The sequence below is a fragment of the Scomber japonicus genome, chromosome 21 (genome assembly GCF_027409825.1).
Source record: "Scomber japonicus isolate fScoJap1 chromosome 21, fScoJap1.pri, whole genome shotgun sequence".
Taxonomy (NCBI): domain Eukaryota; kingdom Metazoa; phylum Chordata; class Actinopteri; order Scombriformes; family Scombridae; genus Scomber; species Scomber japonicus.
The window spans coordinates 3694126-3710917 of NC_070598.1; the positions used below are offsets into that span (position 1 = coordinate 3694126).

The 16792-nt window shown below is 45.8% G+C and overlaps 1 protein-coding gene across 1 annotated transcript in view; it reads left to right on the plus strand.

The window, feature by feature from the left end:
• The window catches only part of malrd1 (MAM and LDL receptor class A domain containing 1), a 40738-nt gene extending 27274 nt beyond the window's left edge, over positions 1-13464 (plus strand). Inside the window, 7 exon segments of the mRNA XM_053342821.1 lie at positions 2755-2911; positions 3003-3113; positions 8659-8751; positions 8754-8871; positions 9643-9833; positions 9836-9892; positions 13132-13464. Coding sequence (XP_053198796.1) covers positions 2755-2911; positions 3003-3113; positions 8659-8751; positions 8754-8871; positions 9643-9833; positions 9836-9892; positions 13132-13464 — 1060 coding nt within the window.
• Positions 13465-16792: the final 3328 nt, after the last annotated feature.

The window sequence follows — 16792 nt, forward strand, 5'->3', positions numbered from 1 at the left end:
TCAGTAATGGAAAGTAAATTGATGTCATCAAAAAAAAGAAAAGAAGAATAAACACCTACATTTATTGAAAGCTTAGATTTTTCTTCAGACTTATAAGAAGGCAGTGCAAGTGCAGCTAAAGTGAGTTTAATAAAAATTTTAGTGAATTTCATAATAAAAGATCAGAGCAGGTTTAGATCAAAGATATAAAATGAACATAAAAGAAAATACAGTCTGAGACCACTTTCCCATTCAAGTCAATGGACCAAATACTATATGGGTCAATGATGTTTTTTTGTCTAAGTAAAAATGTCTAAGTGGTGTAACCATAAAAACTTTGTACCAAATAATTCAACTTGTTTAAAAACAGTAAATAGTCAATAAAACACCATATCAACTAGTTTGGCATGATCTTACATTATAACTTTATATTAAATAAAGCTAATGGAATACTATTGTTCTAAATATTACATTTAACCTGGGTAACCATGGAGATCAAGGACTATGGTTACACCATTTGACATTTTCAGGAGCATTCAGTCTTACTTTTGGGTAAAAAATGGTGCAAATGTCATTTCAAATGATATAAAACCAACAAAAATACAAAATGTGCATATTTATCAAACCTGATGCTTTTAAGATATTTTTGAATTGCTCATCTTGCCAACCCTTATTTATCACTGACACATAGATGTGATCAAGAAAAAGAAGTCCTCAAAGTAGAGTTTTGAACTCAGTCTTAAGACTTAAGACATTAATCCTGATTGGTCCTGCAGAATTTGAGACCCAAACCCAACCTGAGCCCTTATTAGTCTATATATTTGTTATCATTAATATTATAGTAAGGCTTCCACACGCATTAAAACAAGAACTTATGTGACAACAGACCAACACAGAATATAACTATAACTTTACTACTCTACACCTTTCATACAGGTTAATGCCGTTCAAAGTGCTTCACAGTTGATTGACAAGCTGATTATAAGACAGAACAAGTGACAACATAAAGAAAAGGAATAAAAATGATGAGGGAACAAATACAAAGACTCAAATTAAAAAGAATGAACTGAGACCAATGCTCACACACTGCAGTCGACTACCAGCATCTAACACTAATAGATTATCTGCCTCATTGATTAGTCGATGAACGTTGGCTTTTCTGAATATCGGCCAAACGAACATGTCGATTAAACCCAAAAACGTCTCTCCTAGCTGACCTTAAGAAACCCCCCACACTGTTATAATCCAGAACAGAAAAGCACAGGCGATCATGAGAGCTGCTGTTGGAGGTTTTTCTCTGTAGGCACGACAATCATAATGTTTCCACAGTTGCCCTCAAATCTTTTGGGATTTTTTTTGTAGAAGCTCCCCTTTGCAAGTATTTGCTTCATTTCATGCATTGCTGACCACTCCATGCCTGTTCCTGCTTCCCAGTGGGCAGTGTGTGTGTATACTTTCGATGCACTGGCTCACACGATTGGCAGAGAGTCAGAGAGTCCGAGAGAGAGAAAGAGAGAAAGAGAGAGAATGATCATTTTCTTGTTAGATTTGAAAATGCAGAGCTTAAACTAAGAGCTTTACACAAACACTCAAACACCTCTAAGTAGAAAACGATGGCACACATCTCAGCAGTAAGTCTCCATGTCTGTCCATGTTTTATTAAAATATACTCGCTTGCATGAGTAGACTTTAAAAGCAGATCACTTATGCACAAGAAAATCAAAGCAATGACCTAAATTCACAAATCTGAGGACACAGTTATGATATTAGACTTGTTATGATAGCTACTTTTATTGAACGATAAGAAATAGTCATGATAAATGATATTATTGTCATTTAAAGATCATTTTATACCACTGATATAATGACACAGACTGCCATTATGTTTGGTGACAGAGTTACTTCCCTTTAATTCTTCTGCAGTCTCCACTCAGGACGAGCACAGTGAGGAATGGACGACACTACTCACTGAGCCAATAGCCGCGTTTCCACTGCAGGAGTTCCTGGTAAAAAGAGGGGGGGGATAGGAACTTCTACAGGAACCGTCCTCTCACTCGGCCCTCTCAGTGGCCGTGTCTCCACTGCAGAGTAAGACCCCTCGGCGACGTCATGAGTTTCGATCGCCACGTGATCGTTGTGCGACAGTTTCGACCATGACGTCACCCTGGCAGGTCACAAGAAGCATAACAACAACGAGCAACAACGAAGAAGGATGGAAGGAGCTGAGGCGGTAGCAGCGTTTCTTCTTGCTGTCTTCTTGTTGTTTGCAGCGGTGTCTGCGAGGCTAATGCTCTCCTTCTGCTGGGTTTAAAAAATGACGGTTGTTTTGGTGCTTTCTGATGGCGTCAGAGCTGCTCTAGGTTTAGCCAATCAGCGCCGGGTTAACCTCAAGCCCCACCCAGGAGCTTTTCAGGGCCAACAGAGTACCTACCCTGGAGTAGGTCCTCTGTTGGCCCCCATAAAAGTTCCTGTAAATGGCCCTGTGTGGGGGAGGTTCCTGCAGTGGAGACACGCACCAACGGGACTGGCCCCGTAAAATTACCCCGAAGTTCCTGCAGTGGAAACGCGCCTAATGTGACATGAATAGCCTCTTAGCTGCTAATGTGAAGTGTGGCAATACTAAGGTCAAAGGTCATGTCCATGTATCATACGATAAGTCCATATATAGACGTGATGATGCTGATAAATTATCTTATTGTACGATAAGTCGATAACATAATCATAGTGACAGGCCTGTATAACATTGTTCTGCTCTTGCTCTGTTTCCTGTCGTAGAGGAAGCCCTGGAGGTTGGTACATGTGTGCGGACAGTTCAAACGGAGGCTACGGTCATATCGCAGACCTCCACACGCCCGTCATCTCCACCACCGGGCCTCTGTGCACGCTGGTCTTCTGGTACCACATGAGCGGATTCACTGTGGGATCTCTGCAGGTGAGAAGAGCCTCCGAACTCAGCAGGAGAATAACTCTGTGTGAAGGTGTACAGCTTCCTCACGTCTGATTGTTTTGTGCCGTATCTGCAGGTGTTGCTGAAGTACGGGAACGTCACTCATGAGGTTTGGTCTCAGACTGGTAACCAAGGCAACAAGTGGAGACGAGGAGAGGTTTTCATAGGGTTATCCAATAACTTCCAGGTCTGTTAATGATTGTGTCACTGAAAATTACTTCCAGGTGTGCCATAAACACATTAAAAAGGAATTAAATAGTTCATGTAAAAAGTTTGTAGTCTTCTCGTTAACAATGCAACTTTTGTCCTCCTGGGTAAGGGATACATTTCAAAGACAGCTGAACTTAGATTTTGATGCTTAAAGGATAATTACTGTTTTTTACAACCTGGACCTTATTTCTAGCATAAAATACAACCATATACTCACCCAGACAACTTTGGTGTCATTTGGAGTCGTTCGGACGAAATTAGCTCCAGTGGATGATGTCATTGAAGGTCTTAGCCATGGTGAACTATAATAAGAAGGTTAGCAGGTCAACTTACAGACCCCGGATGTTGATAACACGCCACCACGGGCTCGGAGGGGGATAGCACCAACGTATCATAACTAAATATTGATGAAATGAACAATGAATAGTTTAGCAGCAGATAATGTGTTATATAGAGGCTGCGCTTCAGTGCCCCGTGTACTCACATTATACGGATATACGCAGCGTTGTCTGGGTGAGTAAATGATCGTATTTTATGCTAGAAATAAAGAAAACATTGGTTAGAAAATTAGAAAAGTAATCAAATTTTCAAACTTCCTTCTCTTTTCCTCCTTACTCCTTTCCTTCCTTCCTTCTGTCCTTCCTTCCTCTTTTCCTCCTTACTCCTTTCCTTCCTTCCTTCGTTCCTTCCTTCGTTCCTTCCTTCCTCCTTTCCTCCCTCCCTCCTTACTCCTTTCTTTCCTTCCTTCCTTCCTCCCTTCCTTCTCTCCTTACTTCCTTCTCTTTTCCTCCTTACTCCTTTCCTTCCTTCCTTCTGTCCTTCCTTCCTCTTTTCCTCCTTACTCCTTTCCTTCCTTCCTTCGTTCCTTCCTTCCTCTTTTCCTCCTTACTCCTTTCCTTCCTTCCTTCGTTCCTTCCTTCCTTCCTCCTTTCCTCCCTCCTTCCTTACTCCTTTCTTTCCTTCCTTCCTTCCTTCCTTCCTCCCTTCCTTCTCTCCTTACTCCCTTCTCTTTTCCTCCTTACTCCTTTCCTTGAGCTGAGGACAACAGGAGTGATTATGTTTATGTGGCAGTCAGTTTTATACAATCATAGACTATTGACATTCAGTTTGGACTAAAGGACAGCCTCTTATACACACCATGACTGTGCACATCAGTGTAAATCGCCTTCCTTCCTCCCTTCCTCCTTTCCTCCCTCCCTCCTTACTCCTTTCTTTCTTTCCTTCCTTCCTTCCTTCCTTCCTTCCTCCCTCCTCCCTTCCTCTTTTCGTCCTTCCTTCCTTTCTCCCTTCCTTCCTTCCTTCCTTCCTTCCTCCCTTCCTCCCTCCCTCCCTCCCTCCCTCCCTCCCTTCCTTCCTCCTTACTCCTTTCCTCCCTCCCTCCTTACTCCTTTCCTTCCTTCCTCCCTTCCTTCCTCCCTTCCTCCCTTCCTTCCTCCCTTCCTTCTCTCCTTACTTCCTTCCTCTTTTCCTCCTTACTCCTTTAGACATGTGACTCAGACTTTTGACATTCAGTTAGGACTAAAGGACAGCCTCTTATACACACCATGACTGTGCACATCAGTGTAAATCGCCTTCCTTCCTCCTTTCCTCCCTCCCTCCTTACTCCTTTCTTTCCTTCCTTCCTTCCTTTCTTTCCTTCCTTCCTTCCTCCCTCCTCCCTTCCTCTTTTCGTCCTTCCTTCCTTCCTTCCTTCCTTCCTTCCTCCTTTCCTCCCTCCTTACTCCTTTCCTTCCTTCCTTCCTTCCTCTTTTCATCCTTCCTCCTTTCCTTCCTTCCTTCCTCCTTTCCTTCCTCCCTTCCTTGTCTCCTAAATTCCTTCCTCTTTTCGTCCTTCCTCCTTTCCTTCCTCCCTTCCTTCTCTCCTAAATTCCTTCCTCTTCTCGTCCTTACTCCTTTCCGTCCTTACTCCTTTCCTTCCTTCCTCCCTTCCTTCTCTCCTTTCCTTACTTCCTCTTTTCCTCCTTACTCCTTTAGACATGTGACTCAGACTATTGACATTCAGTTAGGACTAAAGGACGGCCTCTTATACACACCATGACTGTGCACATCAGTGTAAATCGCCTTCCTTCCTTCCTTCCTCCTTTCCTCCCTTACTCCTTTCTTTCCTTCCTTCCTTTCTTTCCTTCCTTCCTTCCTTCCTCCCTCCTCCCTTCCTCTTTTCGTCCTTCCTTCCTTCCTTTCTCCCTTCCTTCCTTCCTTCCTTCCTTCCTTCCTTCCTTCCTTCCTCCCCTCCTCCTCCCTTCCTCTTTTCGTCCTTCCTTCCTTCCTCCCTCCTCCCTTCCTCTTTTCGTCCTCCCTTTCTCCCTTCCTTCCTTCCTTCCTTCCTTCCTTCCTTCCTCCCTTCCTCCCTCCTTACTCCTTTCTTTCCTTCCTTCCTTCCTTCCTTCCTTCCTCCCTCCCTCCCTTCCTTCCTTCCTTCCTTCCTTCCTTCCTTCCTCCCTTCCTCCCTCCTTACTTCCTTCCTTCCTTCCTTCCTTCCTCCTTCCTTACTTCCTTCCTTCCTCCCTCCCTTCCTTCCTCCTTTCCTCCTTTCCCCCCTCCCTCCTTACTCCTTTCCTTCCTTCCTCCCTTCCTTCTCTCCTTTCCTTCCTTCCTCTTTTCCTCCTTACTCCTTTAGACATGTGACTCAGACTATTGACATTCAGTTTGGACTAAAGGACGGCCTCTTATACACACCATGACTGTGCACATCAGTGTAAATCGCCTTCCTTCCTTCCTTCCTCCTTTCCTCCCTCCCTCCTTACTCCTTTCTTTCCTTCCTTCCTTTCTTTCCTTCCTTCCTTCCTTCCTCCCTCCTCCCTTCCTCTTTTCGTCCTTCCTTCCTTCCTTCCTTTCTCCCTTCCTTCCTTCCTTCCTCCCTTCCTCCCTCCTTACTCCTTTCCTTCCTTCCTTCCTTCCTTCCTTCCTCCCTCCCTCCCTCCCTCCCTTCCTTCCTTCCTTCCTTTCTTCCTCCCTTCCTCCACCCTTCCTCTTTTCGTCCCTCCTTCCTTCCTTCCTTCCTTCCTCCCTCCCTCCCTCCCTCCCTCCCTTCCTTCCTCCTTTTCTCCTTTCCCCCCTCCCTCCTTACTCCTTTCCTTCCTTCCTTCCTCCCTCCTCCCTTCCTCTTTTCTTCCTTCCTTCCTTCCTTTCTCCCTTCCTTCCTTCCTTCCTTCCTTCCTTCCTTCCTCCCTCCTCCCTTCCTCTTTTTGTCCTTCCTTCCTTCCTTCCTTTCTCCCTTCCTTCCTTCCTTCCTTCCTTTCTTCCTCCCTTCCTCCTCCCTTCCTCTTTTCGTCCCTCCTTCCTTCCTTCCTTCCTTCCTTCCTTCCTTCCTCCCTCCCTCCCTCCCTCCCTCCCTCCCTCCCTCCCTCCCTCCCTTCCTTCCTCCTTTCCTCCTTTCCTCCCTTCCTTCTCTCCTTCCTTCCTTCCTCCCTTCCTTCTCTCCTTTCCTTCCTTCCTCTTTTCCTCCTTACTCCTTTAGACATGTGACTCAGACTATTGACATTCAGTTAGGACTAAAGGACGGCCTCTTATACACACCATGACTGTGCACATCAGTGTAAATCGCCTTCCTTCCTTCCTTCCTTCCTTCCTCCTTTCCTCCCTCCCTCCTTACTCCTTTCTTTCCTTCCTTCCTTTCTTTCCTTCCTTCCTTCCTTCCTCCCTCCTCCCTTCCTCTTTTCGTCCTTCCTTCCTTCCTTTCTCCCTTCCTTCCTTCCTCCCTCCTCACTCCTTTCTTTCCTTCCTTCCTTCCTCCCTCCCTCCCTTCCTTCCTTCCTTCCTTTCTTCCTCCCTTCCTCCTCCCTTCCTCTTTTCGTCCCTCCTTCCTTCCTTCCTTCCTCCCTCCCTCCCTCCCTTCCTTCCTCCTTTCCTCCTTTCCTCCCTCCCTCCTTACTCCTTTCCTTCTTTCCTCCCTTCCTTCTCTCCTTTCCTTCCTTCCTCTTTTCCTCCTTACTCCTTTAGACATGTGACTCAGACTATTGACATTCAGTTTGGACTAAAGGACGGCCTCTTATACACACCATGACTGTGCACATCAGTGTAAATGCTCTAATATCAGTGAAGGCAGGCTAAATTGAACATGCAGACTCGGTGATCAATGATGAATTGACTGAGTTTAATTGGGTCTAATGAGTCCTTAAATTGTGATTGTGACAGTAATCAGAGTTGCAATCTGTTAATGGTGTCTGCCTGCTGAGGTTACTCCAGGTCAGTAAGTAAGACCACACACACACACACACACACACACACACACACACACACACACCCAGTGGCATGATCGCATGGGAACAGTCATCACTTTGACCAAATACCACGGCCTTTGCACATTTTCTCTGATGCACATTAACCTTTGTCAGAGCAGATGGAGTCAGATGGACGCTCGTGCTACAGTCAGCAGCTGAAGGGCCTTTTTTTTTTTTTTTTTTATCACGGGTGCTGCTTAGAGACGCCCGTTTAGCCTCTGAGAGATTGCAGGTGCCCTTTTCCTCTTCTGACGGAGCTCTTCATCAACTGTCTGCTCTAACGCACCAAACACCGTAACATGCCTCATTAGGACAGTTGCTGCTATCGGCTCTGGTTGATTTGTTTCAGTGCTTTTGCTCATCGCTGGTGTCACCTTTAATCCTCCTGTCATCCTCCCGGGTCAAATTAACCCCCCGTCTCTTTTGACTGTTCGTTCCTTCCTTCCTTCCTTCCTTCCTTCCTTCCTTCCTTCCTTGCTTCCTCCCCTCTTTATTTGCTCCCTTCCCCTTCCTCCCTCCATTCCTTCCTTCCTTCCTTGCTTCCTCCCCTCTTTCTTTGCTCCCTCCTCCTTCCTTTCTTCCTTCCTTCCTTCCTTCCTTCCTTCCTTACTCCTTTACTTCCTTCCTTCCTTCCCTCCTTCTTTCCTTACTCCTTTACTTCCTTCTATCCTTCCTTCCTTCGTCCCTCCCTCCCTCCCCCCTTCCTTCCTTCCTTCCTTCCTTCCTCTTTTCGTCCTTACTACTTTCCTTCTTTCCTTCCTTCCTTCCTTCCTTCCTTCCTTCCTTCAATCCTTTCATCCTTCCTTCCTTCGTCCCTGCCTCCCTTCCTCCTCTCCTTCCTTCCTTCCTCTTTTCCTCCTTACTCCTTTCCTTCCTTCCTCCTTTCCTCCCTCCCTCCTTCCTTCTTTCCTTCCTCTTTTCCTCCTTACTCCTTTCCTTCCTTCCTCCTATCCTTCCTTCCTTACTTGGTTCCTTCCTCCCTCCCTCCTTCCTTCTTTCCTCCCTTCCTTCATCCTTACTCCTTTCCTTCCTTCCTGCCTTCCTTCCTTCGCTCCTTCCTCCCTTCCTCCTCTCCTTCCTCCTCTCCTTCCTTCCTTCCTCTTTTCCTCCTTACTCCTTTCCTTCCTTCCTCCCATCCTTCCTTCCTTCCTTCGATCCTTCCTCCCTTCCTCCTCTCCTTCCTTCCTTACTCCTTTCCTTCCTTACTCCTCTCCTTCCTTGACCTGAGGACTGGAGGGTTAAGAAGTGGGATTCTGTTTATGTGACAGTCAGGACTGAAGAAAGTCTGATCTTGTTTGTCAGGTGGTATTCAGAGCTAAGCGAGGGATCAGCTACATGGGCGACGTGGTGATAGACGATGTCAGCTTCGTGGACTGCTCCCCTCCGCTTCCCTCGACCAGCCGTGCACACCTGAGCAGTACGCCTGCGCCAACGGCCACTGCGTTGCCCAGGACAACCTGTGTGACTTCATCAACCACTGCGGGGACGACTCAGACGAGAACCCCTACATCTGCAGTGAGTCTTCCTCTCACGTCTGACCGATGACACCCGAAGAAAGATTCATGTTTTTGTTTTTTTAACCCTCCTGTTGTCCTCAGGTCAAGGAAGGACAGAAGGAAGGACAGGAGAAAGGAAGGAAAAAAGGAAGGAAGTAAGGAGAGAAGGAAGGGAGGAAGGAAGGAAGGAAAGGAGTAAGGAGGGAGGGAGGAAAGGACGAAGGAAGGAAGGAAGGCAGGCAGGAAAGGACTAAGGACGAAAAGAGGAAGAGAATGAAGAGAATGAAAGGAGGGAGGAGGAGGAAGGAAGGAAGGAAGGAGGGAGGAAGGAAAAGGAGGAGAGAAGGAAGGAAGGAGTAGGGAGGGAGGAAAGGTGGAAGGAAGGAAGGAAAGAAGTAAGGAGGGAGGAAGGAAGCAAGGAAGGATGGAAGGAAGTAGGGGGGAGCAAAGAAAGAGGGGAGGGAGGGAGGAAGGAAGGAAAAGAGTAAGGATGAAGGAAGGAAGGAAGGAGGGACGAATGAAGGAAGGAAGGAAAGAAAGAAAGGAGTAAAGAGGGATGAAGAAAGGAAGGAGGAGGGAGCAAAGAAAAAGGGAAGAAGGAAGGAAAGAAGGAACAGTCAAAAGAGACGGGGTCAATTTGACCCGGGAGGACGACAGGAAGGTTAAGATAATTGGATATTGTGGATTGATGTCTTTATTTTATTTTCTTGGTGTGTCTCATGTCTCTTGGTGTGTCTCATGTCTCTTGGTGTGTCTCTTGGTGCGTCTCATGGTGTGTCTCATGTCTCAGAGGGGTTTAGCGGACGCTGCAGCTTTGAGTTCGACCTGTGCTCCTGGCGCCAGAGTCGAGAGGATGACTTTGATTGGCTGATCAAAGCCGGCAGCACTCCGACAGTCGGCACGGGGCCGTCGACCGACCACACCCTCAGAGACCCGTCAGGACATTACCTCTACCTGGAGACATCCTTCCCTCAGGCTGCCGGGGACAATACGCTCGCATCTCAGGACCCTTACTCAGCCGCACCAGCTCAGAGTGCAAGGTTAGGTCATTTCTTCCTTCCTTCCTTCCTTCCTTCCTTCTGTCCTTCCTTCCTTCCGTCTGTTCTTCCTTCCTTCCGTCTGTTCTTCCTTCCTTCTGTCCTTCCTTCCTTCTGTCTCTTCTTCCTTCCTTCCGCCTGTTCTTCCTTCCTTCTGTCCTTCCTTCCTTCCGTCTGTTCTTCCTTCCTTCCGTCTGTTCTTCCTTCCTTCTGTCCTTCCTTCCTTCTGTCTCTTCTTCCTTCCTTCCGTCTGTTCTTCCTTCCTTCTGTCCTTCCTTCCTTCCGTCTGTTCTTCCTTCCTTCCGTCTGTTCTTCCTTCCTTCCTTCCTTCCTTCCGTCTGTCCTTCCTTCCTCCCTCCTGTCGTCCTCCCGGATCAATTGACCCCATCTGTTTTGACTGTTCCTTCCTTTCTTCCTTCCGTCTGTTCTTCCTTCCTTCCTTCCTTCCCTCCTTCCCTTCCTCCTTTCCTTCCTTCCTTCCTTCCTTCCTCTTTTCCTCCTTACTCCTTTCCTTCCTTCCTCCTGTCCTTCCTTGACCTGAGGACAACAGGAGAGTTAATGACATAGCTGCTTTTGAATAATGCTTTTTGGCTCCTATGAAGTCTTTTTTGGCTGTTATCACACACAGGGAGACTAATGACTGCACACACACACACACACACACACACACACACACACACACACACACACACACACACACACACACACACACACACACACAAAATTCCTAACTGTCAGTTTTATTTCCAACTGTAGCTTCAAGCATTTGAGTCTTATCAGTTGAAATGTGGTTTAAAGTGTTGGATTCAGCTCTTCATGCCAGTTTCCTTGAGGAAGCATTTATCTCCACGGAGACGGACGGACATTTAATGCGAGTCGGTGTTCATTTTTTAAATCTAAAATTAAATTGGAATTAATTTGTAAGTTTTAACGGCTGATTGCGGCAAAGTTTCCACTCCTTGTAAGGCCATTAGAGTAGAGAATAACACTTTGTACTGTAAGTATGTTTATAATATAAAAATATACCACAGTAACACAATACACATTTACTTTTTTTTATACCTTTAACCTTCCTCCCTCCTTTCCTTCTCTCTTTCTTTCCTTTCTTCATCTCTTTTTCTTCCTTCCTTCCTTCCTTCCCTCCTTCCTTCCTCCCTCTTTTCCTTCCTTCCTTCCTTCTTTCTTCCTCCCTCCCTCCTTTCCTTCCTCCTTCCCTCCCTTCTTCCTACCTCCCTTCCGTCCTTCCTCTCTCCTTTCCTCCTTCCTCCCTCTTTTCCTTCCTTCCTCCCCTTCTTCCTCCCTTCCTCCCTCCTTTCCTTCCTTCCTCCCTCCCTCCCTCCCTCCTTTCCTTCCTCCTTCCCTCCCTCCTTCCTTCCTTCCTTCCTTCCCTCCTTCCTTCCTCCCTTCCTTCCTTCCTTCCTTCCTTCCTTCCTCTCTCCTTTCCTCCTTCCTCCCTCTTTTCCTTCCTTCCTTCTTTCTTCCTCCCTCCCTCCTTTCCTTCCTTCCTCCCTCCCTCCCTCCTTTACTTCATCCTTCCCTCCCGCCTTCCTTCCTCCCTTCCTTCCTTTCTCTCTCCTTTCCTCCTTCCTCCCTCTTTTCCTTCCTTCCTTCTTTCTTCCTCCCTCCCTCCTTTCCTTCCTTCCTCCCTCCCTCCCTCCTTTCCTTCCTCTTCCTTCCTCCCTTCCTTCCTTCCTTCCTTCCTTCCTTCCTTCCTCTCTCCTTTCCTCCTTCCTCCCTCTTTTCCTTCCTTCTTTCTTCCTCCCTCCTCCTTTCCTTCCTTCTTTCTTCCTCCCTCCCTCCTTTCCTTCCTTCCTCCCTCCCTCCCTCCTTTCCTTCTTTCTTCCTCCCTCCCTCCTTTCCTTCCTCCTTCCCTCCCTCCTTCCTTCCTTCCTCCTTTCCTCCTTTCCTTCCTTCTTCTTCCCTTCCTTCCTTGACTCGAGGACAACAGGAGGGTTTTAAAAAAAAAGAAACAAACTGCAGGAAGCTTTCAAATTAGATTCACCAAATACAGTTAAGCATTAATGTCCATAAAGCCGGAGGGACTCGTGTTCACTACTCAGTTTATTTTGCATCTGCTTTTGAAATGCACTTCATTTCCATTTTTACTACAACACATTTTTATTAGATTGTATTTTTTCTTTTTTTATATCAATGTGGAAAATGTCACTTTACATATTCTCACTATACAGACGCTTTTCTTCAAGGATTCATATTAAAGTAATGTTATCACGTGGACTTGTTTATAGGTCAGTGATGTTTTATTAGTGTCCATGTTGGTTTAGTTTAAATTTAAAGGGTTAAAATGTGAAAATAAACGTATGAATAACTTGGTTACATTCTTTTTTTGTGGACTCAGCATCAAATTTCTGCTTTTAATCCATTTAGAGAGAATATATTAGAGGATTATGGTAAAAATGTCTAAGTGGTGTAACCATAAAAAGTTTGGAAGGAAGGAAGAAAGGAAGGAAAGGAGGGAGGGAGGGAGGGAGGGAGGAAGGAAAGAAGGAAAGAAGGAAGGAAGAAAGGAATTTAGGAGAGAAAGACAGGAGGAAGGAAGGAAAGAAAGGAGTAAGGACAAAAAGAGGAAGGAATTTAGGAGAGAAGGAAGGGAGGAAGGAAGTAAGGAAGGAAAGGAGTAAGGAGAGAAGGAAGGAAGGAAAGGAGTAAGGAGGAAGGGAGGGAAGAAGTAAGGAAGGAAAGGAGTAAGGAGAGAAGGAAGGAAGGAAAGGAGTAAGGAGGGAGGGAGGAAGGAAAGGAGTAAGGATGAAAGGAGGAAGGAATTTAAGAGAGAAGGAAGGGAGGAAGGAAGGAAGGAGAGGAGAGGAGTAAGGATGAAAAGAGCAAGGAATTTAGGAGGGGAGGAAGGAAGGAAGGAAGGCAGAAAAGAAAGGAGTAAGGAGGGAGGGAGGAAAGGAGAAAGGGAGAAAGGAAGGAAGGAAGGTAGGAAAGGAGTAAGGAGCAAAGAAAGAGGGGAGGAGGGGAAGAAGGAAGGAAAAATTAAGGAAAGAAAGAAGGAAGGAAGGAAAGAAGGAACAGTCAAAAGAGACAGGGTCAATTTGACCCGGGAGGATGACAGGAGGGTTAAAAACCTTTATTAACAACACCCAAAATTACAAAGTATGTTTTTTTTCAAATATAAAACCGACTACTTGCTAAACACCATCTGCACTTCCTGTAGATTTGACAGATTATTCATTTTCTCTTCTGTCCTTTTTTTTTGGGGGGGGGGGGTGGTTGCTCAGATGCGTTTCTACTATCACATGTCTGGAGACGGCATCGGGACCCTCAGCGTGTTCAGGATGAGTGAGGGTCATCTACACCTGCTGCTGAACCTGACGGGTGACCAAGGCAACTACTGGCAGATGAGAGAGATCCAGCTGAGCTACTCCAGAGACTTCCAGGTCATGTTCGAGGGCAAAGTGGGACGAAATCCAAAAGGTGACATCTGCCTGGACGACATCACCTTTTCTCCTGGGTGTCTGCTCGCCTACTCGGCCGGAGTAGAGGACAGCACTCCTCCGCCTCCTCCTGCAGGTACACGCTCGTTTCCCCCTGTTTCATTTTTGCTGAGTTAGCATCTTTTTTTTTCACGATGCAGCTGCTTCCTCCTCCTCAGACCACCTCCTCTCTCTCTCTCTCTTTCGCCCTATTATATTCGGATTAGCTCACATCGGCCTTGTTATCTAAATTGAATTCACTATAATCCTGCTTTTTCAATTCACTCGGTGTAATTGCTACCAATTGCCCCCCCCACACACACACACACACACACATTCGTTCGAAGAAAGCAGAAGGGGAATCTCAAGGTTTCCTTTTGTCTGTAGAAACCGAAACAATGAGACGTTACAGCAGGAGGTCAAACTCATTTTCATTTAAGGGCCACGAACAGCTTGATTTGATCTCATGTGGGCCGGAGCATTAAAAAGAGAGAAAGAAGGAAGGATGGAAGGAAGGGAGGAAAGAAGGAAAGAAAGAAAGAAGGACAGAAGAAAGGGAGGGAGGGGGGAAGGAAGACAGGAAGGAAAGAGGGAGGAAGGAAGGAAGGAAAGAAATGACGAAGGAAAGAAATGACGAAGGAAAGATGGAAGAAAGAGAGGTAAGAAGGAAGAAAGGGAGGGAGTACAGATGGAAGAAAAAGAAGACAAGAAGGAAGGAAGGACAGATGAACAGGAGGAAAGGAAGGAAGGACAGAGGAAAGGAAAAGACAGCAAGGAAAGATGGAAGAAATAGAGGTAAGAAGGAAGAAAGGAAGGAAAGACAGAAGAAAGGAAAAGAAGACAGAAACGAAAGAGGGAAGGAAGGACAGACGAACAGAAAACAGGAAGGAAGATGGAAGAAAGAGAGGTAAGACGGAAGAAAGGGAGGAAGGACAGACGGAAAGAAGGAAGGAAGGAAGAAGGGAAAAGAAGACACGAAGGAAAGAAGACAGGAATGAAAGAAGGAAGGAAGGACGGACAGACGAACAGAAGGAAGGACAGAGGAAAGGAAAATAAGACAGGAAGGAAAGTGGGCCGGATTGGACCCGTCGGTGGTCCAGTTCTGGCCCCTGAGCCTCATGTTTCACCCCCCTGTATTACATTATGATAGCCGCAGTGACCTTTAGCAGTTTCATAGCAGCAGTTGAGCTCTGTGATAGAAACTCTGAGCTTCAACAAGAATCTAAAACCTTGGCTTGTTCAGAACTGCAATAATAATGAAATGAAATGTTCTATTTGTGCCAAAGACTGGATGTCCTCATGAAGGCCGGCCTGTAGTCTGTAGTCTGTAGCCTGTAGCCTGTAGCCTGTAGTCTGTAGCCTGTAGTCTGTAGTCTGTAGCCTGTAGCTTGTAGCCTGTAGTCTGTAGCATGTAGCCTGTAGTCTGTAGCATGTAGCCTGTAGTCTGTAGCATGTAGCCTGTAGTCTGTAGTCTGTAGCCTGTAGCCTGTAGTCTGTAGCCTGTAGTCTGTAGCCTGTAGTCTGTAGCCTGTAGCCTGTAGCCTGTAGCCTGTAGTCTGTAGCCTGTAGCCTGTAGCCTGTAGTCTGTAGCCTGTAGTCTGTAGCCTGTAGCCTGTAGCCTGTAGCTTGTAGCCTGTAGCCTGTAGTCTGTAGCATGTAGCATGTAGCCTGTAGTCTGTAGCATGTAGCCTGTAGCCTGTAGCCTGTAGTCTGTAGCCTGTAGCCTGTAGTCTGTAGCATGTAGCCTGTAGTCTGTAGTCTGTAGTCTGTAGCCTGTAGCCTGTAGCATGTAGCCTGTAGCCTGTAGTCTGTAGCCTGTAGCCTGTAGCTTGTAGTCTGTAGCTTGTAGCCTGTAGTCTGTAGCCTGTAGCCTGTAGTCTGTAGCCTGTAGCCTGTAGCCTGTAGTCTGTATCCTGTAGCTTGTAGTCTGTAGCTTGTAGCCTGTAGTCTGTAGCCTGTAGCCTGTAGCTTGTAGCCTGTAGTCTGTAGCATGTAGCATGTAGCCTGTAGCCTGTAGTCTGTAGCGAGTGTTTCTCCTGAAAGAGAGAGCCAGCACACAGCAGCTTTTTAATTAGATGGTGACAGGAAGAGAAAAATGCTTTAAGACTGAACTCGTTTCTTCTTTTTACTGTAATTAAAAAACTGTATCTGTATAGAGCTGCTTTCTATATGAGAGTTTAAATTTAAAAAAAGGAAGGAAGGAAAAGAAGACAGGAAGGAAAGATGGAAGGAAGGAAAGGAGGAAGGACAGAAAGATGGAAGGAAGGAAAGATGGAAGGAAGGAAAAGGAGGAAGGAAGGAAAGATTGAAGAAAGGGAGGAAGGACAGAAGGAAAGATGGAAGGAAGGAAGGAAGACAGGAAAGAGAGATGGAAGAAAGGAAAATAAGACAGGAAGGAAAGGTGGAAGGAAGGAAGGGAAAGGAAGATAGGAAGGAAGAAAGGAAAAGGAGACAGGAAGGAAAGATGGAAGAAAGGAAAATAAGACGGGAAGGAAAGATGGAAGGAAAAGAAGACAGGAAGGAAAGATGGAAGGAAAAGAAGATAGGAAGGAAAGGTGGAAGGAAGGAAGGAAGGAAAGAAAGGAAAAGAAGATAGGAAGGAAGGAATGAAAGAAAAAAGGAAAAGGAGACAGGAAGGAAAGATGGAAGAAAGGAAGGAAGGACAGTAAAACGGAAGGAAGGAAGGAAAAGAAGACAATAAAGAGAGATGGAAGAAAGGTAGGGAAGACAGTCGAACAGAAGGAAGGAAAGAAGGAAGGAAGGAAAAGAAGACAAGAAAGAGGGATGGATGGTATTGTGACTGTATCTCTATAGAGTAGTTTTCTTCTATAAGCATCAGACTGTGAGTGAAGCTCAGTCTCAGTGAGCAGATCTCAGCTGCTGAGCTCCAACTGTCCAAACTGAATTATCTTCCTCATCTAGAAACAGTATTAAATGACTAAGCTGTAGATTATTACACTTCTGAAAACTTTTTTTATGCAACTATGCGTTCAATAATGGCAATCAGAGAGTTATTGGCTGCTGGGATATTACAGTGTTCAAGTTCAAGGCCAAAAACTGGCAGAAAGCAATTCAATATTTATAACCACAAAAATGAAAATGCAACTCAACTTATCTTTCAGGCATGACTGAAATGTTTCTGAGTAACACTAGACTGAGATTGTGTTTAAACCTTTAGAAATCCTTCTAATCTTTGTCAGATATAAAAAGGAAGGAAGGAAGGAAAGGAGTAAGGACGAAAAGAGGAAGGAATTTAGGAGAGAAGGAAAGGAGGAAGGAAGAAAGGAAAGGATTAAGAAGGGAGGGAGGAAAGGAGGAAGGAAGGAAGGAAATGATTAAGGAGGGATGGAGGAAGGAAGGAAAGGAGTAAGCAGGGAGGAAGGAAGGAAGGAAAGGAGTAAGGACGAAAAGAGGAAGGAATTTAGGAGAGAAGGAAGGGAGGGAGGAAGGAAGGAAGGAATTTAGG